Genomic DNA, 15,680 nt, shown 5'->3' with positions numbered 1-15,680 from the left:
AACTTCCCATGGCCCGTGGCAGCCACCTGAGCAGCTCTGCTGCTGAATGGAGAACAAGGCTGGTGCACCTGGGTGGCTCAGATGGTTAAGCTTGGGACTCTTGGTTTCAGCTCAGGTCCTGATCTCAAGGCTGTGAGGCTTAATCCTATGTGAGGACACTGAGTCTGCTTGAGAGTCTCTCCATCTGTCCCTCCCCCTGCTTGTGGGTGTGCACGTCCATTATCTCTCTCAGATAAATAAATAAATCTTAGGGGGATTAAAAAAGGAAAACAAAAAAAAGACGGCTCTTTCTTTTGGCCATTGGCATAAATTCACCTTCTCAGACCAGGCTCAGACCCTTCTTTTCTTTCTTTTTTTTTTTTTTTTAAAGATTTTACTTATTTATTTGACAGAGAGCAGGAGAGCACAGGCAGAGGGAGTGGCAAGCAAGGGAGAAGCAGGTCTCCCGCTGAGCAGGGACGGCAGTGGGGCTCCATCTCAGGACCCGGGAATCATGACCTGCGCCGAAGCGCCCCCTCAGACGCTTCTGCTCCAAGGCTGTGTCTCAGTAAGTGGAATCGCGCCTTACAAATGCCCCCAAGTAACAGTCCCTGGGAGTATAGGTTTTAGATAAAAAAAATGATGTGTGTGTAGGAAGATGCTGTTGCTTCTCAGACAGTTGCCCATGAGTAGCTGAAAACAAACACAAGAACACCACCCTTGCCTGTGACTTGTATTCCTCCTCCTCTGTTGGTTTGTGACTCTAGCCACAGCTTCCAGATGGTCAAAGGTTAGGCTCTTCTGTGCTGAATACCAAGGCAGCCCCCCGCCTCTCATGACTTGGTCAGTGAAGACGGTGTCATTGGGCTGCATGGCCGTGCTGCCTGGAGTCGTAAGCCTGCAAATCCTTCCAGTATGCTCTCTGTTCTGTCTCTCTCCTGGAGCTCTTGTCCCTGGGAGCCCAGTTTCTCTGTTCCATTTTGCAGATCTTCAAAATGAGCTCCTGGGCATCAGAATGTATGATAAGCCTTCCCCTGCTGGACCATATCAGACGAGGGAAGAAATCGATAGCCTCCTCCCTTCCTTTCTCTTCTCCAGCCCATTGCCAGGGGTGTTCTAAGCATACTAGGTCATGTCCCACTATTGTGAGCTTCGAGCTAGGCACAGAGTAAGCCTTTTCCATGCAAGCTGGGAAATCTCCCTATGTAATTGATTTTACAGACATGCGATGAGAGTGTTACCCTCTTAAGAGGGAAATGGGAAATGCCTTTCTAACGATAGTTTTGGTTGTAATTCTTCGTTTTCCTCTTTTTGGTTCTGTTCTCCTTCCTCCCTCCGCTACTCCCTTCCTTTGTTTCCTTTTTGTCCTCTCCTCCTCCTCTTTCTCTTTTTCTCTCTTTCTTCTTCAAATATACAAATACCTGACATCTCTCTTCCATCCAGCCCCTTTGGTTCTTTGTCATGCTTCTTCCTGATCACCAAGATTTTCTGTTCCATGATATCTGTCAAAGTCTCTGCAGGGAAGAAGTCCTCTCAAGACTCTTGCTACTGCATATATGGGAAGTCCATCCTTGAGCAGGTGACATTCTTGAATTGTCAGTAAGGAATACAAAACAGAGACCAACAGAGATATTGTCTTTCAAACTCGAGAAACCTCTGAGCACTCTCCGATGGAAATGAAGAATGACAACTGCCAAACGGGCAGGCTTCCATCCAAAGCCTTCCATGATACAGCCTCTATCTGCCATTTTAAACCTGTTGCCCTCTGACTAATCAATGGAGCTTCTACTCCTTGCTCATTTGTAGAGGCAAATTCCTCATTTCAGACTCATTGCCTTTTTTCAGTACTTGGTTCCGTTTCTTTCTGCCCAGAATTATTTTCTTCCTCTTCCCAGCCAAACTGAATGTCGTCGCCCATCAAACACCAGACCCACAGCTCACTCCTTCTTCAAAGGCTTCTTTGACTGTTCTGGCCCATGAGGTGCCTTCCTTTTAGACTGTTATAGTTATTTATGATTAAAGCACTCTTTCCAGGTTGTTCTCTGCAGCAGAAATGTTCCTAAGAAGAGTCTCTTAACTTTTCCTTAGTGATCCAGTATTCACTAAGATTACTAGATTCACCTCTTCCTCACTCCTGATCACTCATCAGGATGAATGGAGGGAAATTGGTCTGAAGGGAGGGAAGACTCAGTTGCCAGGTCCTTAAAATAGGTTACAATATACAGGAAGTTGTTTCTATTTATTTATTTATTATTTTTTTAGAGAGAGAGAGTGCGTGGGGGTGCATTGGGGGGAGGGGCAAAGGGAGAGGGGAGAGAATCTTAAGCAGGTTCCATACTTAGCAAAGAGGCCTCGATCTCATGACCCTGAGATCATGACCTGAGCCAAAAGCAAGAGTTGGACGCTCAACCAGCTGAGATGTCCAGGTGCCCCAGGAAGTTGTTTGTTCCATCTTAAAAGACTCACGCATGTCAAATTTTCTTTGAACGGACAGGGCAAAGATACAGAGTAAGCAAACAAAAAAAACCCCAGTTATTGAATAATAGCTAAGTGTTTTTCTTCTAAGAAATAAAATTTTTACTCTAATATAGAAGCATTTAAGAAGCTACTAAGAGAATTGATATTAACCCAGATTCCTTGGATCTTCTTCATCAATGGATAAAGGTACTCAAGGGTAGGTCAGTGCTTTATCTTAAGAATAAGGGTAAATGATAAAGTCACCCCTAGAAGTGAGATATAAAAATTTGTTTTTCTGAGACATAAGAATATCAGACATTCCACCTTCATCAGAAGCCTTCTGGCAAACTCCCTAAAATTCCTGCTGTGTGATACCTATCTGTACAGAAGACATGCTCATCCTCACCACAATCTCGGATTAGAGCTGCTCCCACAAATCTCAGTTTCCCTTAAAGGCCCATAATGTATAGCACTCATGACAACCTAGTGTATTTATAGGCACACAACTTCGCTCAAATTACTTCTCTAAACCTGCAACTCAATTTAAATAACACAATCAGAACTAGTAGGTACACAGTAAATATAGATTTGCAGAGATGGATGAAAAGTTCAGATTCTATATTAAATATATTTATATAAAATACAGTTTTAAACATTTTTTAAGCTTTTGGTTTTTGTGGTTTTTTTTTTGGTGGGGAGAGGGGTGGAGAGAGAGGGAGAGAGAATCTTAAGCAGGCTCCATGCCCAGCACGGAGCCTGACACCAGGCTCCGTCTCATGACTCTGAGACCATGACTTGAGCCAAAATTAAGAATCGGACGCTTAACCAACTGAGCCACCCAGGCGCTCTTAAACATGTTTTTAAAATCTTAGTCCATTTATAAAGTTTTATGCATCCCTGAGTAGTATATCATTAAGGGGACCTATATGGTAGAGTAACAAAAAATTGGTATAAAAAGAAAAATAGGAATTTCTAGTTCATTAAAGAAAAGAGCTATCAGAGCACAAGAACTAGTTATTCAACATTTGATATAATCTCCAACACTCAGAAACAAATTAAGATTGGCACTGAACTTATTAAGGTGCCTTACTAAAGCGAACACAATAGGGTTTGGTTAAACTCCCCACAACAGTCTAGGTCACAGAGAATAAAAGGAAAAAGCCAAATCATCAAGACACTTTTTATATCAAAGAAAGGATGAGGCTTGATTAAATGAGTTGCAATTTTCTTTTCCTTAAAGAGCTTATCTTGGAAAAGGATGTGTCTTGATTGCATTATTATTAACTACATCTTTGTTATTTTCACAAGACACAGGAAAGACATAAGAATCAAGTAACAATAGAACTGGAAGGAATATTTATATTAGACATCAGGATTTCAATTGAAAATCTTTGCCCACTTGAAAGTATTGTTTTAAGACTGTTGAAAAAAAATGCTCTTATATTTTAAATTTAACGAATCATCTGTGTTCAGTGCTTCTTGGTCACTTTACCTATACATTTCTTTGTACCAGACAATAAATGGCTACTAGGATAAAATGGCTGAGCTGTATTTTAAAACAGTTTCGCCAAACGGAAAGCTTTTTAAGTGCCACGAGAATGGAAGAATGCCACAGTTGGGGGCTTTTTTCCGTCCAAGTCAGGTACTGATTAGAGGTGAAAATGTGATTCTGATCATGTTTTGATCACATGAGGGGCACCTCAGGTACTTTCCAGTTCTAATGTCCAATGTCAGGAAGACAGGAGCCACTGGTAGTCAAAGAAAGGGACAGAGTTGCCTGGTAGTTCTCCACCACTACTAAAGATTAAAGTACTTACGGGGCAGTAAGGTAACCCTCCAAAAAGCCAGCCACAAACATGGTGATCTCATTGCTCAGGGTCTGAGAACCATACCCGGCTCTGATCTCCAGGATGCCCCAGCCTGTGGTTTTCATAGAGTCATTGTAAAAGCCATAGGCGTCCCCATTCCTGTCTAGTACGTTTTTGACTTCTACTGTCTTTTCAGCAGGCATCCAGTACGCGGTTGCATAGTAGACTTCTGAAAGAAAAGAAGAAGCAATAATAATGGGATGCTATTTAACTGATTTGCTGATGCACTTTTTTTCCATGTAACCAATAATTTCACCACATTTGCCTTTAGAGAATCCATTCTGTTAGAATTGGGAAATCTGCCACTATGGTTTGTCCTTGTTATAAGTGGGGAAAAACCAGAGCCTGATCAAGGGGGATGAGCTCAGAGCACAGTGAACTAGGTCAAAGGTGGAGGGAAGTAATTAGAGCATCATAGAGGTGGGTCTAAATGCTTCATCCTCAGAGATGAGATTCTGGGCAAGGTCAGAGTTAGAGCCCTTGCTCAGCTCTTACTTCAACCAAGCATAGGGTGAATGTACATGGTCCATAACATATTTGATCCCCAAGGCAGTTGGACCAAAGCATCCATATTCTCAGGCATCTTATACTATCTCTCTTGCCTAATTCTTAACACATGACATTAGATTCCTATTTTGCAGAAAAAAAAAAAAAACCAAAAATACAAAAAACAAAAAACTATCACCTGTGAGCCTCTCAAGTTCTTGATAATTTTGTGAATATATCCTTACAAATCCTATAGCCATCTCTCTCTTCTCGTTCACCTCAATCCCTCTACCCATGTTATGGATCAACTCCTCTTACTTCTTTGGGAACTTTGTTCCATCCTGTGTCTTCTTGTTCCTGCACCCTGACGCTCTCTTCGTGCAATGGCTCCTCTGATTTAGCATATTGACATGCTCCATGGTCTCAGGCCTAAGGGCAAACCAATCACAGAAGCTCTCTCTGGACCCTGGGACCAGATTTGGCCATTGCCAGAATCTCTCACTCCTTTCATGAAATTATTACAAATATTACAGGGCACATTGTGTCATGGGCTATGCTAGGTACCGGTGAGAGAGCTGTGAATATGACTGGCCCATTTCCAAACCTCATCCTTTAGAAAGAGGAACACACACCCCACTTCCTCATCTTCCTCCCATCAGCCTGCTGCAGCCGGCATCCATGCCCACCCTGCTACTGGCACCATCCTGGCTTGGGTCACTAATAACATCCTAATGTCACAAGAGCTGCTGAGAGCATTTGACCCTGGTGACCACTAGTTCTTAAAAAACTCTTTCCTTCCATGCCTCTGGGATGACATGAATCTGAATCTTCTACTCCTCTGCCTGCTTTCTTCCTCATTGTCCCCAGGCTTTCTCTTTATCCTTTGGATGCAACAGCACACTTGGTAACACCACCTGGAAGATTCTATAAGCAAAAGAAATTCAAAATATCCAAACGAGAACTATTATGCTGCTCTCTCAGCCATCCTCCACCTTCTGCTTTCTATCTCTGTTATCCTTCTATCTGAGACCCAAGCCCATCCAGGCCCCCTCTCTCTCCTGCAAACTCATCTTGAATCAAGGCCTCCCAACCATCTCTCCCTCCATTATCTACCTCTGTAGCCCCACCTTTCCATGCTACCTCAGATATCACAACTAGCCTGAACTATAAGAAAGGCCCTTTTCAAGGTGCCTCTGACCTGTAATTCATCCTTCATACTCTACCAGAGTGACCTTTCTAAAATGCAAATAATTTGTTTACTTGCCTACCAAGGTCTTCACTGACTTCCATTTCCTAGAAATAAAATTCTTTGGCTACACTCTTGGGCTTCATCATCTGCTTTCTGCCTACGCTATGCAGCTTCTCTCACCACCCACATGCACTTTGTCATCTGGAAGCCATCATATACCACTGTCCAACCTGCCATGAGCTGGTTCAACACCTCTGACTTTGCATATGCTGTTTCGTCCGCCTAAGAGTTTCTCTCTTGTTAACCATGTAGCTATCTCAAAAGTGCTACTTAAGACCCGGGAAGCAGCACCCCTTTGTGGCAGTTGACTCGGTCTACAAGTTCAATGTCACTTGGTTGTAGGTACATCTTCTTTGGGCCTTTCACACTGTAACTCACATGCCTTCTGCCGCTCTTAGCCTGTGAGCTCCTGGAGGCCAAAGACTCAGAACTACCCTAGTGCCTAGCTTGTCACAGATACTCAGCAAGTATTTGTGAAAGGAAGGGAGACTTAGGAAGAAAGAGGGAAAAAGGAATGGAGAAAGGAAATGGTATGTGATGCATTTGTTTCTTGGCCTAAAAAACTATTAGACAGCGGCTCAGGTTGAAGACCAATTTATATTCAAGTCGTCAAAGAGCTGGGAAGAGGCCAGAATGACTCTCAGGTTCTAGACTGAGCCTCAGTGGATGGATGTTGTTGTATTATTCACTGAGAGAGGGAGCAGAAGGGTCTGGGAGGTCTGGGAGGAAATAGGAGTTTAATTTTGGACATACTGTGTTTTCAGTGGTTAAGATACACCCAGGTTCAGGACCCCTGGGTGGCTCAGTCAGTTAAGCAACTGCCTTTGGCTCAGGTCATGATCCCAGGGTCCTGAGATTGAGCCCCACATCGGGCTCCCTGCTCAGCGGGGGGGCCTGCTTCTCCCTCTCCCTCTGCCACTTCCCCTGCCTGTGCTCCCTTGCTCCCTCTCTGTTAAATAAATAAATGCAATCTTTTAAAAAAATTATACAAAAAAAAGATGCCAGAAGATTCAGATTAAATGTTTATATATAGTTATCTGTTGTCAACATTAAAAATTGACTCAACATTTTATTATTTTATTTTGATGCAAAGATTGTCTATCAAATAAGTGCTAAAGGTATAATATTAATAATAGAGTATCATAGCACCTTGTCCCAAGGGGGTTGGGTGATTGGCTGGGATTTGGTCAGGCTTAGAAGCTAAAGCTGATTATGGCCCTTAAAGAAAGAATAATCCTGAGCAGGAAAGTCCATTCACTTCTGAGTAAAGTCATGACCATAATGGTGGACTTTCTTTAAAAATGGCTAAGTGGAAATAATGATGTTCATAAAAAGAGGTAGGTTCACAATACTTTCACAGACTTCTGGTGATGAATAATAGTCTACTTGTTAGTAAAGCCAACTGGCCACAATTTGACAACTATGGGTAGCATCCACAGAAACGTCCCTTCTTCCAAATACAATAAATGTGTTCTCCAAATGGAATTTGGATCACTGTGGCACATCCTCAGCCTTTCCCCAGATTTCCGCACACATTCTCTTCTACCCTCGCCTCTAGTGAGTCTTGTAGGGAAGTAAAGGAAGCATGGCTGACGAGAAACACAGCAGCTGCAAACTGATGCAGCGAGGGGGAGTGGGGTGTGTGCAGGGTCATAAACAGAAACTGTGAAGAGAGGAAGGAAGGTGAACCAGCCTTCTGGGGTTCTTCCCTTTCAGTTCTATCCACATGGAATAATTTTAGCTTCGTTCCCTTCTCCCAAATCTTGGCACTTCTCCTTGAACACTGTGGCCTTGCCTAGCTTCACCTTTCCTTCCAGGAGCCCCTTTTGCCATAAACCTTGGCTTGCTCTCCATCCAAGCAATCAAGGGCTGTGTTTTCACTGTTGCTGGAACTATGTAATTTCCTGACTACAAATAATACACTTCCTCAAATCGGTGCTTTTTTGACACTAATGTGCCGCCAGGCATTAAAAAAAAAAAATCCCTTAAAAGAATTCAGTGATAAAAATGTACTGCTAACTAACTGACCAAGTGAGCAAGTACTTTGCGAATTAGGCCAACATCTGAGTTTCTTGCTCCACCCCTAAATGATGTTCTCTCTCCCTCAACATTTTCCCCATGTACCAACTCTTTCTGGATTTCCTAATACCACATTACTTTCTGATTTTCTTAAATCCTTTGGTAGTTTAAGCCATTTTACTTTTCTACTTTTTTTTTTTTTTCCCAAACATCTCCATGTTGGGAAGCACATGTTGTGAAAAGGACAACTGCAAAAAGGTAGACCAAAATCACATTCTTGGAATTCCACTCTAGCTTTATACACGCTCTGTGAAGGCAGACACAGGTCTTGCTTACGGCTCTATTTCCTGCGAGCACTGGACCCAGCATAGTACTGTTTCTGGGATGAGTCTAGTTTAATTGTGTGTGCTCTAATGAAAGTGACGTTTATCAGAATATTCACAGAAGTTAATCTAAAATAACTCAAGTCATTATACCTTCAAGCTCAGGGAAGGGGCTTAAAGGATGGTTCAGATGCCCAAGGGGGCAAACGCCATTTCCCCCTAAACTGGTGAGAAGGGAAGTGAGCTTAAACTCTTTAACAGCAACATCTTCAAAGTCAATGCACTTGATAAATTTCTGCTGAATGAATGGGAACGTTACTTTATAAAAACAGAGTCTTTTTCTTGTGTAGATAAAGATGGAAGAAGCCTCCTCCTTTTTATATTTCTCTCAACATAAAAACCTAATGCCCGAATTAAATTTATTTACTTGTATATTCTAATATTTTCTATAAGTTGTTTTCAGTGGGGGAAAAAAAAATCTTAACCCTGTCTTAGAATTTGTAAAATAATTGTAAGTGGCCCAAATCACTCTCTCCTGTATTTGGAACCTATTTTTCCAGGCGGGCACTTTATTCATGATAGAGTAAGTGGCTTTTTTAACCTGGAGTGATGCAATTTTACCTAATATATTCAGTAAGTGACATAGGGAAAAAGAGGAAGAAATATGAAAGGGCAGACACAGAAAATATGAGAGAAAATATTTTTAAAAATTAAGATTGCAACTTAATCTATTCAGATTGAGTTTAGCTGACACTTCTCTGATCCTGATCCTTAAATTGCTTTTGTCTTTTATGTCCATTGGACAAAAGGTCTCTGTATTTTTTGGTCTACCTTGGTTGGCATTCTACTTCCTTCTTTGAAAGGGTTCAGTAAATTGATATCTGGTTTTTAGATTTGCTTTGACTCTTCAGCAGAAAGTAACTGATTCATGATAAACAGCCTCCAGGCAACAACATTCTAAGGGTTTCTGCTCTCACTCCCAGAAGAAATCAGAGCCTAGGACTCTTGCTGAAGGGGGGATTATTCTGGGTACGGGAATGGGGGATGGGGAATATGAAACAGGGAAGGAGAGAAAGCTAATTCAAAGGTGCAATCTGAGATGGCCCAAACAAGAGTGGAGATAAGCCCCTGAGGACCCCATCCCAGGGATGGAAGGAGGAACATTTAACTACAGCTGCCCATCATGCATTGGTCAAAAGTTGCCCTGTGAGGGGTTAAATCCCTCTGTCTAGGTTTGCAAGTGCTCCGGTGTGAAATGGTTATGATGCCAGAGAAGCCTGAGGTATAAAGCAAGGTATCCTTTCAGGGGGGCTAGGGTGAGGGTGAGGCCCCTCGCATTTACAGCAGCTGAAGCTCGCATAGACAGCAGTGAGGGGATGTGAGGTGGGAGGCATATTCTGTCCAATATATTAGGTAAGCAGAAAGGGATACTGCTTTAAAAAAACAGTGTCAAAGAAACAAAGTGCTAATACAGAAAAATCCTGGAGATTTACTTGGATCTGGAAAGATCCCTTTCCTTCATCCCCTCAGAATGAACCTATTCTGTCTACACTGCTAGCTTCAACCAGAGTTTTTGCTAAAAGTCCTGTCAACAGAAAGTCAACTTTGCCCCTCATTTGGCGCTGTTAGCACACTCTTCATCTACATCACTCTTTAGTTATATATATTTGTATGTATGTGGTTCAAAAATTTAGTTACAAGCTCCTTGAGAGTCAGGGGTGGCATCTGTTTTTTCATTGTATTGACTCCTTTGGGGTGAACAGGGTTTTCTTGCGTACATCCCAAACTTCCACACCGCCTGGGGAGGAGACAGATTGGTATTGAGTTTCTGTCTATTCATTCTTGATTTCGGGGTGTGGGTTCGAATTTTGGAATCTTAGGTGTGTAAATGCTGGTTTGAATTAACTTGCCACTACCTCACCTGCTGGGCTGGTAACTCATTTGCAAGGCTAGCGGACACACTTCAGAGCAAGCTCTGAATCAAGAGATTTCACAATTTCCCATTGGAAGATTGTAATATGGTATTGTTTGTGCAGAGGTTCAAGTTTTAGATCAAAGTTTCCTCATATTTTCACTACCTCTCTTAGTTTCCTTTACCCCACGGAGTAAGTTCCTGTTTTGCCATAGTGCAAAGAAACAACATAAAAACATTCATAAATTTTCTAGCCACATCTTAGAGTGCAATTTTCAAGTGATTGTGAAATAGAACTTGTAGGAGCAACTGGAACTTACTCTATTAAAAAAAAAAAAAAGACAAAGCATAAATGCATTTTAAAAAAACTTAAAATGCTGAACAAGATAAATCCTTTGGAGTCATTCCATTTTTGGTGCTGCTACCTATCTTGCTAACTCAAGAGTTAATGCTTGATAATTTAGATTTTTTTTTAAAAACCCCAAAAATAACAGGTGACAAAAATTAAAATAATGCCTAAAAATGTGTGAAAACAATAATTTCTGTTCTGCATGTTAGAAGTTCCAAGCTGAAGTTCATGTGATTTGCAGTTTACCTATTATGAAAAATGTGTCTAAAATGTTCTATCTCTTCAGGTCACTTTACAGCTACAAAAAAAAAATTAAAATAAAAAATAAATAAAATGTTCCATTTCAATTTAAAGACTGAAGGGGAGGATATTTTAAACATTTTCTTCTGGAGAAAGATTTTGATCTTTGCCATCAGATTAATATTTCCAGAAGGACTAGGAAACAAATTTTAATGATAAAGAGGAATGGGCACTTCCCGCAGAAATTCTTCTGGAACTTAGCTTGTATAACAAACTGATAGAGAGAGAGCATGAAAAAAATGTTCAAGTTTACCGACAGCACCGACTTCTTTTGGGTCTGAAACGTTAAGACAGTGGGGATGAGCTGTAGGAAGATTTAGTGGGGCTCAGAAAGATGGAGAAGAGCTGGGAAATGCTACAGCAGGCATGGTTGATAAAATGGCACTTAGAAAAATCAAGGTGATGGCAACCAATCAGTGGTAACCCAGGAAAGCTACCTTGGGCTCTGCTCGCTGTTTCCTGAAACACCCGCCCAACGTGCCCCTGTGTGCTCCAAGTCCCTGCAACGCTGGGCCACGATTAAGGAAAACCCTGCTTTTATAACAAGCTATTACCTCACAGCACATAGATTATCGCCTGCGGTTCTGGTTGCCTTATCCAAAGATCTGTCCTGCCTTTCCGGAGAAAAAGCAACTCTAACGGCCAATAATAACGGTCACTCAATTATGCAGCCCCTACTGTATACAAGGCCCTGTTCCACACCCTAGGAGGCAGATACTCCAGTCCCCGTGTAACAGATGAGGGAACTGAGGTGTAGAGATAGATAACTGGCTGGAACCAGGATTCAAACACAGGCAGTTAGGCTCCGTGCTTCCTGTTTCTGGAATTCCATACTACCTCTCTAGTATTAAACTTGTAAAAATGAACTGCCACAAAAGGAATGAGCCACCACTTCAAGTGAACCTAGAGATCAGAAAGCCCTCCGAATCAAAGGATCAACTGAGAGCAGCCTCCACCAAAGGTCTACCAAGTCACCTTAAGGAGCCTGAACAACTCCCAGATTGACAAACTTCTCCACAACCACATAAAAGTACTGGCCTGGGGCACCTGGGTGGCTCAGTGGGTTAAAGCCTCTGCCTTCGGCTCAGGTCATGATCCCAGGGTCCTGGGATCGAGCCCCACTTTGGGCTTTCTGCTAGGCAGGGAGCCTGCTTCCCTTCCTCTCTCTGCCTCTCTCTGCCTACTTGTGATCTCTCTCTCTGCCAAATAAATAAATAAAATCTTTAAAAATATATTAAATAAATAAAATAAAATAAAAAAGTACTGGCCTATCCAGAGAGGCAATGTGTTAGTCTCCAGCGGGCACTGGTGAGTCATGGAAGCATGGAAAAAGCAGTGTCCCAGAGGCAAGGGCCAGCTGTGCTAGGTGAGCTCCAGTATGAGCCCCCAGAGGCTAACTGAAGCATCAGCCCTCCTGGGAAGCAAATCCAGCAGGCAACCAGCCTGAGAATCCCTGAGAGGATCTTTCTAGTGTAATCTGATTACAAGAGAGTGGCCGGGGAGGCTATGCAAAGGTCCCATCTGCTAAAAATCCATTATGGGTGTTTTGGTGAATAGACTTTGGTGTCTGTCAGGGTGAATCAGCTTCTTTGTATCTGATTGGCTCTGGAGCATGGGAAGGAATGCATTTCTCAAATCTAGTCCTGCAAGTCCAGGGGCCAGATTTGGAACAAGTTTTACCAAGGCACAGGGCACCTTATAAATCTCTGAGTAACCAACCCGTCTCTTTTCTAGTGTGACTTCACTGTACACACCACCAAGAAAAATTACAGAAACAAATATGGGTCTCTCCAGTCTGGAAGGATAAAGGCAATGCTATTATATGACTGAAGTCCACACTAGTTTGGAAGACAGGCTAAGAGGAATGTGCAATTGTTGGCCAATATTTCTGGAATAATGAATCTGCAAAGTTATTTTTGGATTAACAGGTGCACATTGGTAGATATAAAGATCATTCCAGGAAGATGAAAATGCAATCCCGTTGGTGTGTGTTGGGTACCCATTAAAGTCAGAGTACTGAGCTGGGCACTTCAGAGAAAACGTGACAAGAAAGAGGTAGCAAAGACTCTGTTCTCTGCCCACATGTGCCTGGCAGTCTAGTAGAAGGGTAAAACAAAGAGTCAAAAATTTACACGGGAAAGCAGGTTGGTTTGGATGCAACAAAGGAAACAAGGTTCACATCTGTTTGGAAGAGTGGGCGTGTGTTTCACCAGCTGCTCCTCAGGCCATGATAAGAAGTCTTCTTTGGATTGCCAGGCCCCATGCTGTCAGGATCGCTGGCCACAGAAATGCCCTCAGTCTTTGCCTTGACTCCTGACCATCCTGGCCAGATCTCAGCTGAGTATCTATCTGGGGAAGTCAGTTTAAGCAGCTGTTTCTTGCCAGGGGTTCTCTTCTTGAATAAACAGTGCCTCATCTTCAGAAAAACAGTATCTCCACCTCACTCCTCAGACTGCCCTCCTGTCTAAGGAACACTTTAAACAATCCACACAATTCAAAAGAACAGAGAAGTTAGAAGGGTTTCACTCAGCATTCCAGACACAAGAAGCCATTTCCATTTTTGGAGCACTTTTAGCCTGTTCCAGATATGCCTGAAGGAGCAGGTTGTCTGGGCTCATAGGGTGGCTGGAATGCCCCCTCCACGGTGCAGGTAAGGAACAGAATGGGGCAGATAAATCAACAGTCAGGAGCCTAGGGGTGCATGCCTTCTGATCCCAGAGGCCCAGGCAGTTTAAGTCTAGAAAGATTTAAGAGTTAGGTTAAGAGGGCAAGCTACAAAAGCAAAGGCCGTGAAATCTAATTGTGGTTACTTGTGGATGGAAGGTAGTGTAGTAAGAATCTGTACACTCATTTTGGGAAAGGGTTTCTTCTCCGAAACCCCACCCTATCCCACCCTATTCTTGCACAAGGTCAGCACAGAAAAGGGCTTGGAAGTAAAGCAAACTTAATCCTCTCTCTCTTTTTTTTTTTTTTTTAAGATTTTATTTATTTATTTGACAGAGAGAGATCACAAGTATATGGAGAGGCAGGCAGAGAGAGAGAGAGAGGGAAGCAGGCACCCCGCTGAGCAGAGAGCCCGATGCGGGACTCGATCCCAGGACCCTGAGATCATGACCTGAGCCGAAGGCAGCGGCTTAATCCACTGAGCCACCCAGACGCCCTAAACTTAATCCTCTCTTAAGATTACTTTTGAAGTCTTTCGATTTTCTTTGGTTAATTTTAGTCTTATCCATCGGGAAGAAAACTGACAAATCCAGTACTTTTTTTTTTTGGTAGGGATAAAACCTGTTGTAGGAAGAGGGGAGTAGTTAAGTAAATACTGTGTGGCAATTCAGCTCTGCCTTCGCTTGCGGTGTATCTTAACCCAAGCTCCTCAATTTCTCTCAATTTCGAATGGTCTGTAGAATGGGGGTAAACACTCCTATTTAGAGTTCTAGTAAGCACTGTATGAAAAGCCCTTTAGCACGCTGCCTGGCCCCTATCAAACTGACAATACCAGACTGCACTTACTTTAAACCAAAGTCATGGGTAGTTCAGGAAAAAAAAAAAAAAAAAGAACGAAACCAAAAAAACAAACAAAAACACCTGACAGCCCGGAATCATACCTCTATGCTGTGAATAAATATATTTACACGTCCTTTGGCTGTGCTTTGACCAGTCGAGGCTCAGCAAGCCAAGAGCCGCGCCGGAGCGCACTGATTTGTTCTCCAAGCTCTCCAGTCCCCACTTCTGAAGTTCGCCGCCGCGCAGCCCCTGCCCCTCCCGGCGTCCGTCCCTGAGCTCCGGCGGGCCTGGAGCGAGCTGGGGCCGTGCCCCCAGACCTCCGCGTCCACCCAGAACCCCGCCACCGCCTGGCGGTCAACTTGGCCGAGTCCGGGCGCGGGCGGGAGCGCACGGAGCGGCGGGCGGGCGCAGCGCGAGCCAGGCGGACGCCCAGGGCCGGGTGTCTGCGGACTCGCCCCCCCAGGGGGCCCTGTGGGCGCGCACCGCTCACCTGCCAGGCTCGGCGGCACCGCGGCGGCCACCACCAGCAGCAGCAGCGGCAGCAGCGGCGGCGGGGCGGGCGGCGTGGGCAGCGCGAGGTCCCGGCTGCGGCGGGGCATGGCTCGGCGGCCGCGACCTGCCCCGGGTGGGACGAGGCAGCTGGTGCTGGAGCGGCTCTGGAGCCGGCAGCGGGGCGCCGCGTCTCCGAGGTCGGGGCGTCCTTACTCTTCCATTAGTCCTGCCGGGTGGGGGCTTTTAGGGGCGACGAAGCCTCACGTGGCCTCGGGAGCAACCTTTGCCCCGCTGGCAAAGGCGGGTCCTTTCTGACCCTCTAGCGCCCTGTGGGCTGGGCTGAGAAAGTTCCCCGGCTGCGCTTCTGGGACCTGACGAGGCTCCCGGCCGCTTTCTCTGCGCTCGTAGGGCAGTTTTGGGGCCCAAGGCTTGAACAGACCCGTTCAGGTCAACACCGCCAGCCTCTGTCGCCGGGGTCGGCCTCTCGGCCACTCGTCTGCAGCGGCGGGGATGAGGCACCCTGAGCAGCGGTGACATGCATGCCCCCTACCTACACGCAGCTCCGGTTCTGGGCCGTTCTGCAGTGTCTTCGAGGGGCGCGTACTCCTCAGGGATCACTGCTCTTCCAGCTCAGGCTGTTTAACCTACACCCATTTGCTGGGGCCCAAGACTTCCCAACCTTCGCTTTTCTCTTCATTAGCTTGGAGCCGCCACTAGACTGTGATTCAGACGGGGATGAAAC

At 44.4% G+C, this 15,680-nt stretch overlaps 1 protein-coding gene across 3 annotated transcripts in view; it reads right to left on the bottom strand.

Moving 5' to 3' along the window:
• Window positions 1-15,404, bottom strand: part of PLBD1 (phospholipase B domain containing 1) — a 58,992-nt gene extending 43,588 nt beyond the window's left edge. Inside the window, exons 1-2 of one of the 3 annotated variants that reach the window (XM_047743099.1) lie at window positions 14,937-15,404; window positions 4,254-4,473 (exon numbers count right to left, since the gene is read on the bottom strand). In XM_047743099.1, the coding sequence (XP_047599055.1) occupies window positions 4,254-4,473; window positions 14,937-15,045 (329 nt within the window). In that variant the 5' untranslated portion in view covers window positions 15,046-15,404. Of the gene's footprint in view, window positions 1-4,253; window positions 4,474-14,547; window positions 14,703-14,936 lie in introns of those variants that run through there. The other 2 variants (XM_047743098.1, XM_047743100.1) reach the window with 2 other exon arrangements.
• Window positions 15,405-15,680: the final 276 nt, after the last annotated feature.

This window comes from Lutra lutra, chromosome 8 (genome assembly GCF_902655055.1).
Source record: "Lutra lutra chromosome 8, mLutLut1.2, whole genome shotgun sequence".
In the NCBI taxonomy this organism is placed as follows: domain Eukaryota; kingdom Metazoa; phylum Chordata; class Mammalia; order Carnivora; family Mustelidae; genus Lutra; species Lutra lutra.
This window is presented reverse-complemented; position numbering and strand designations above follow the sequence as displayed.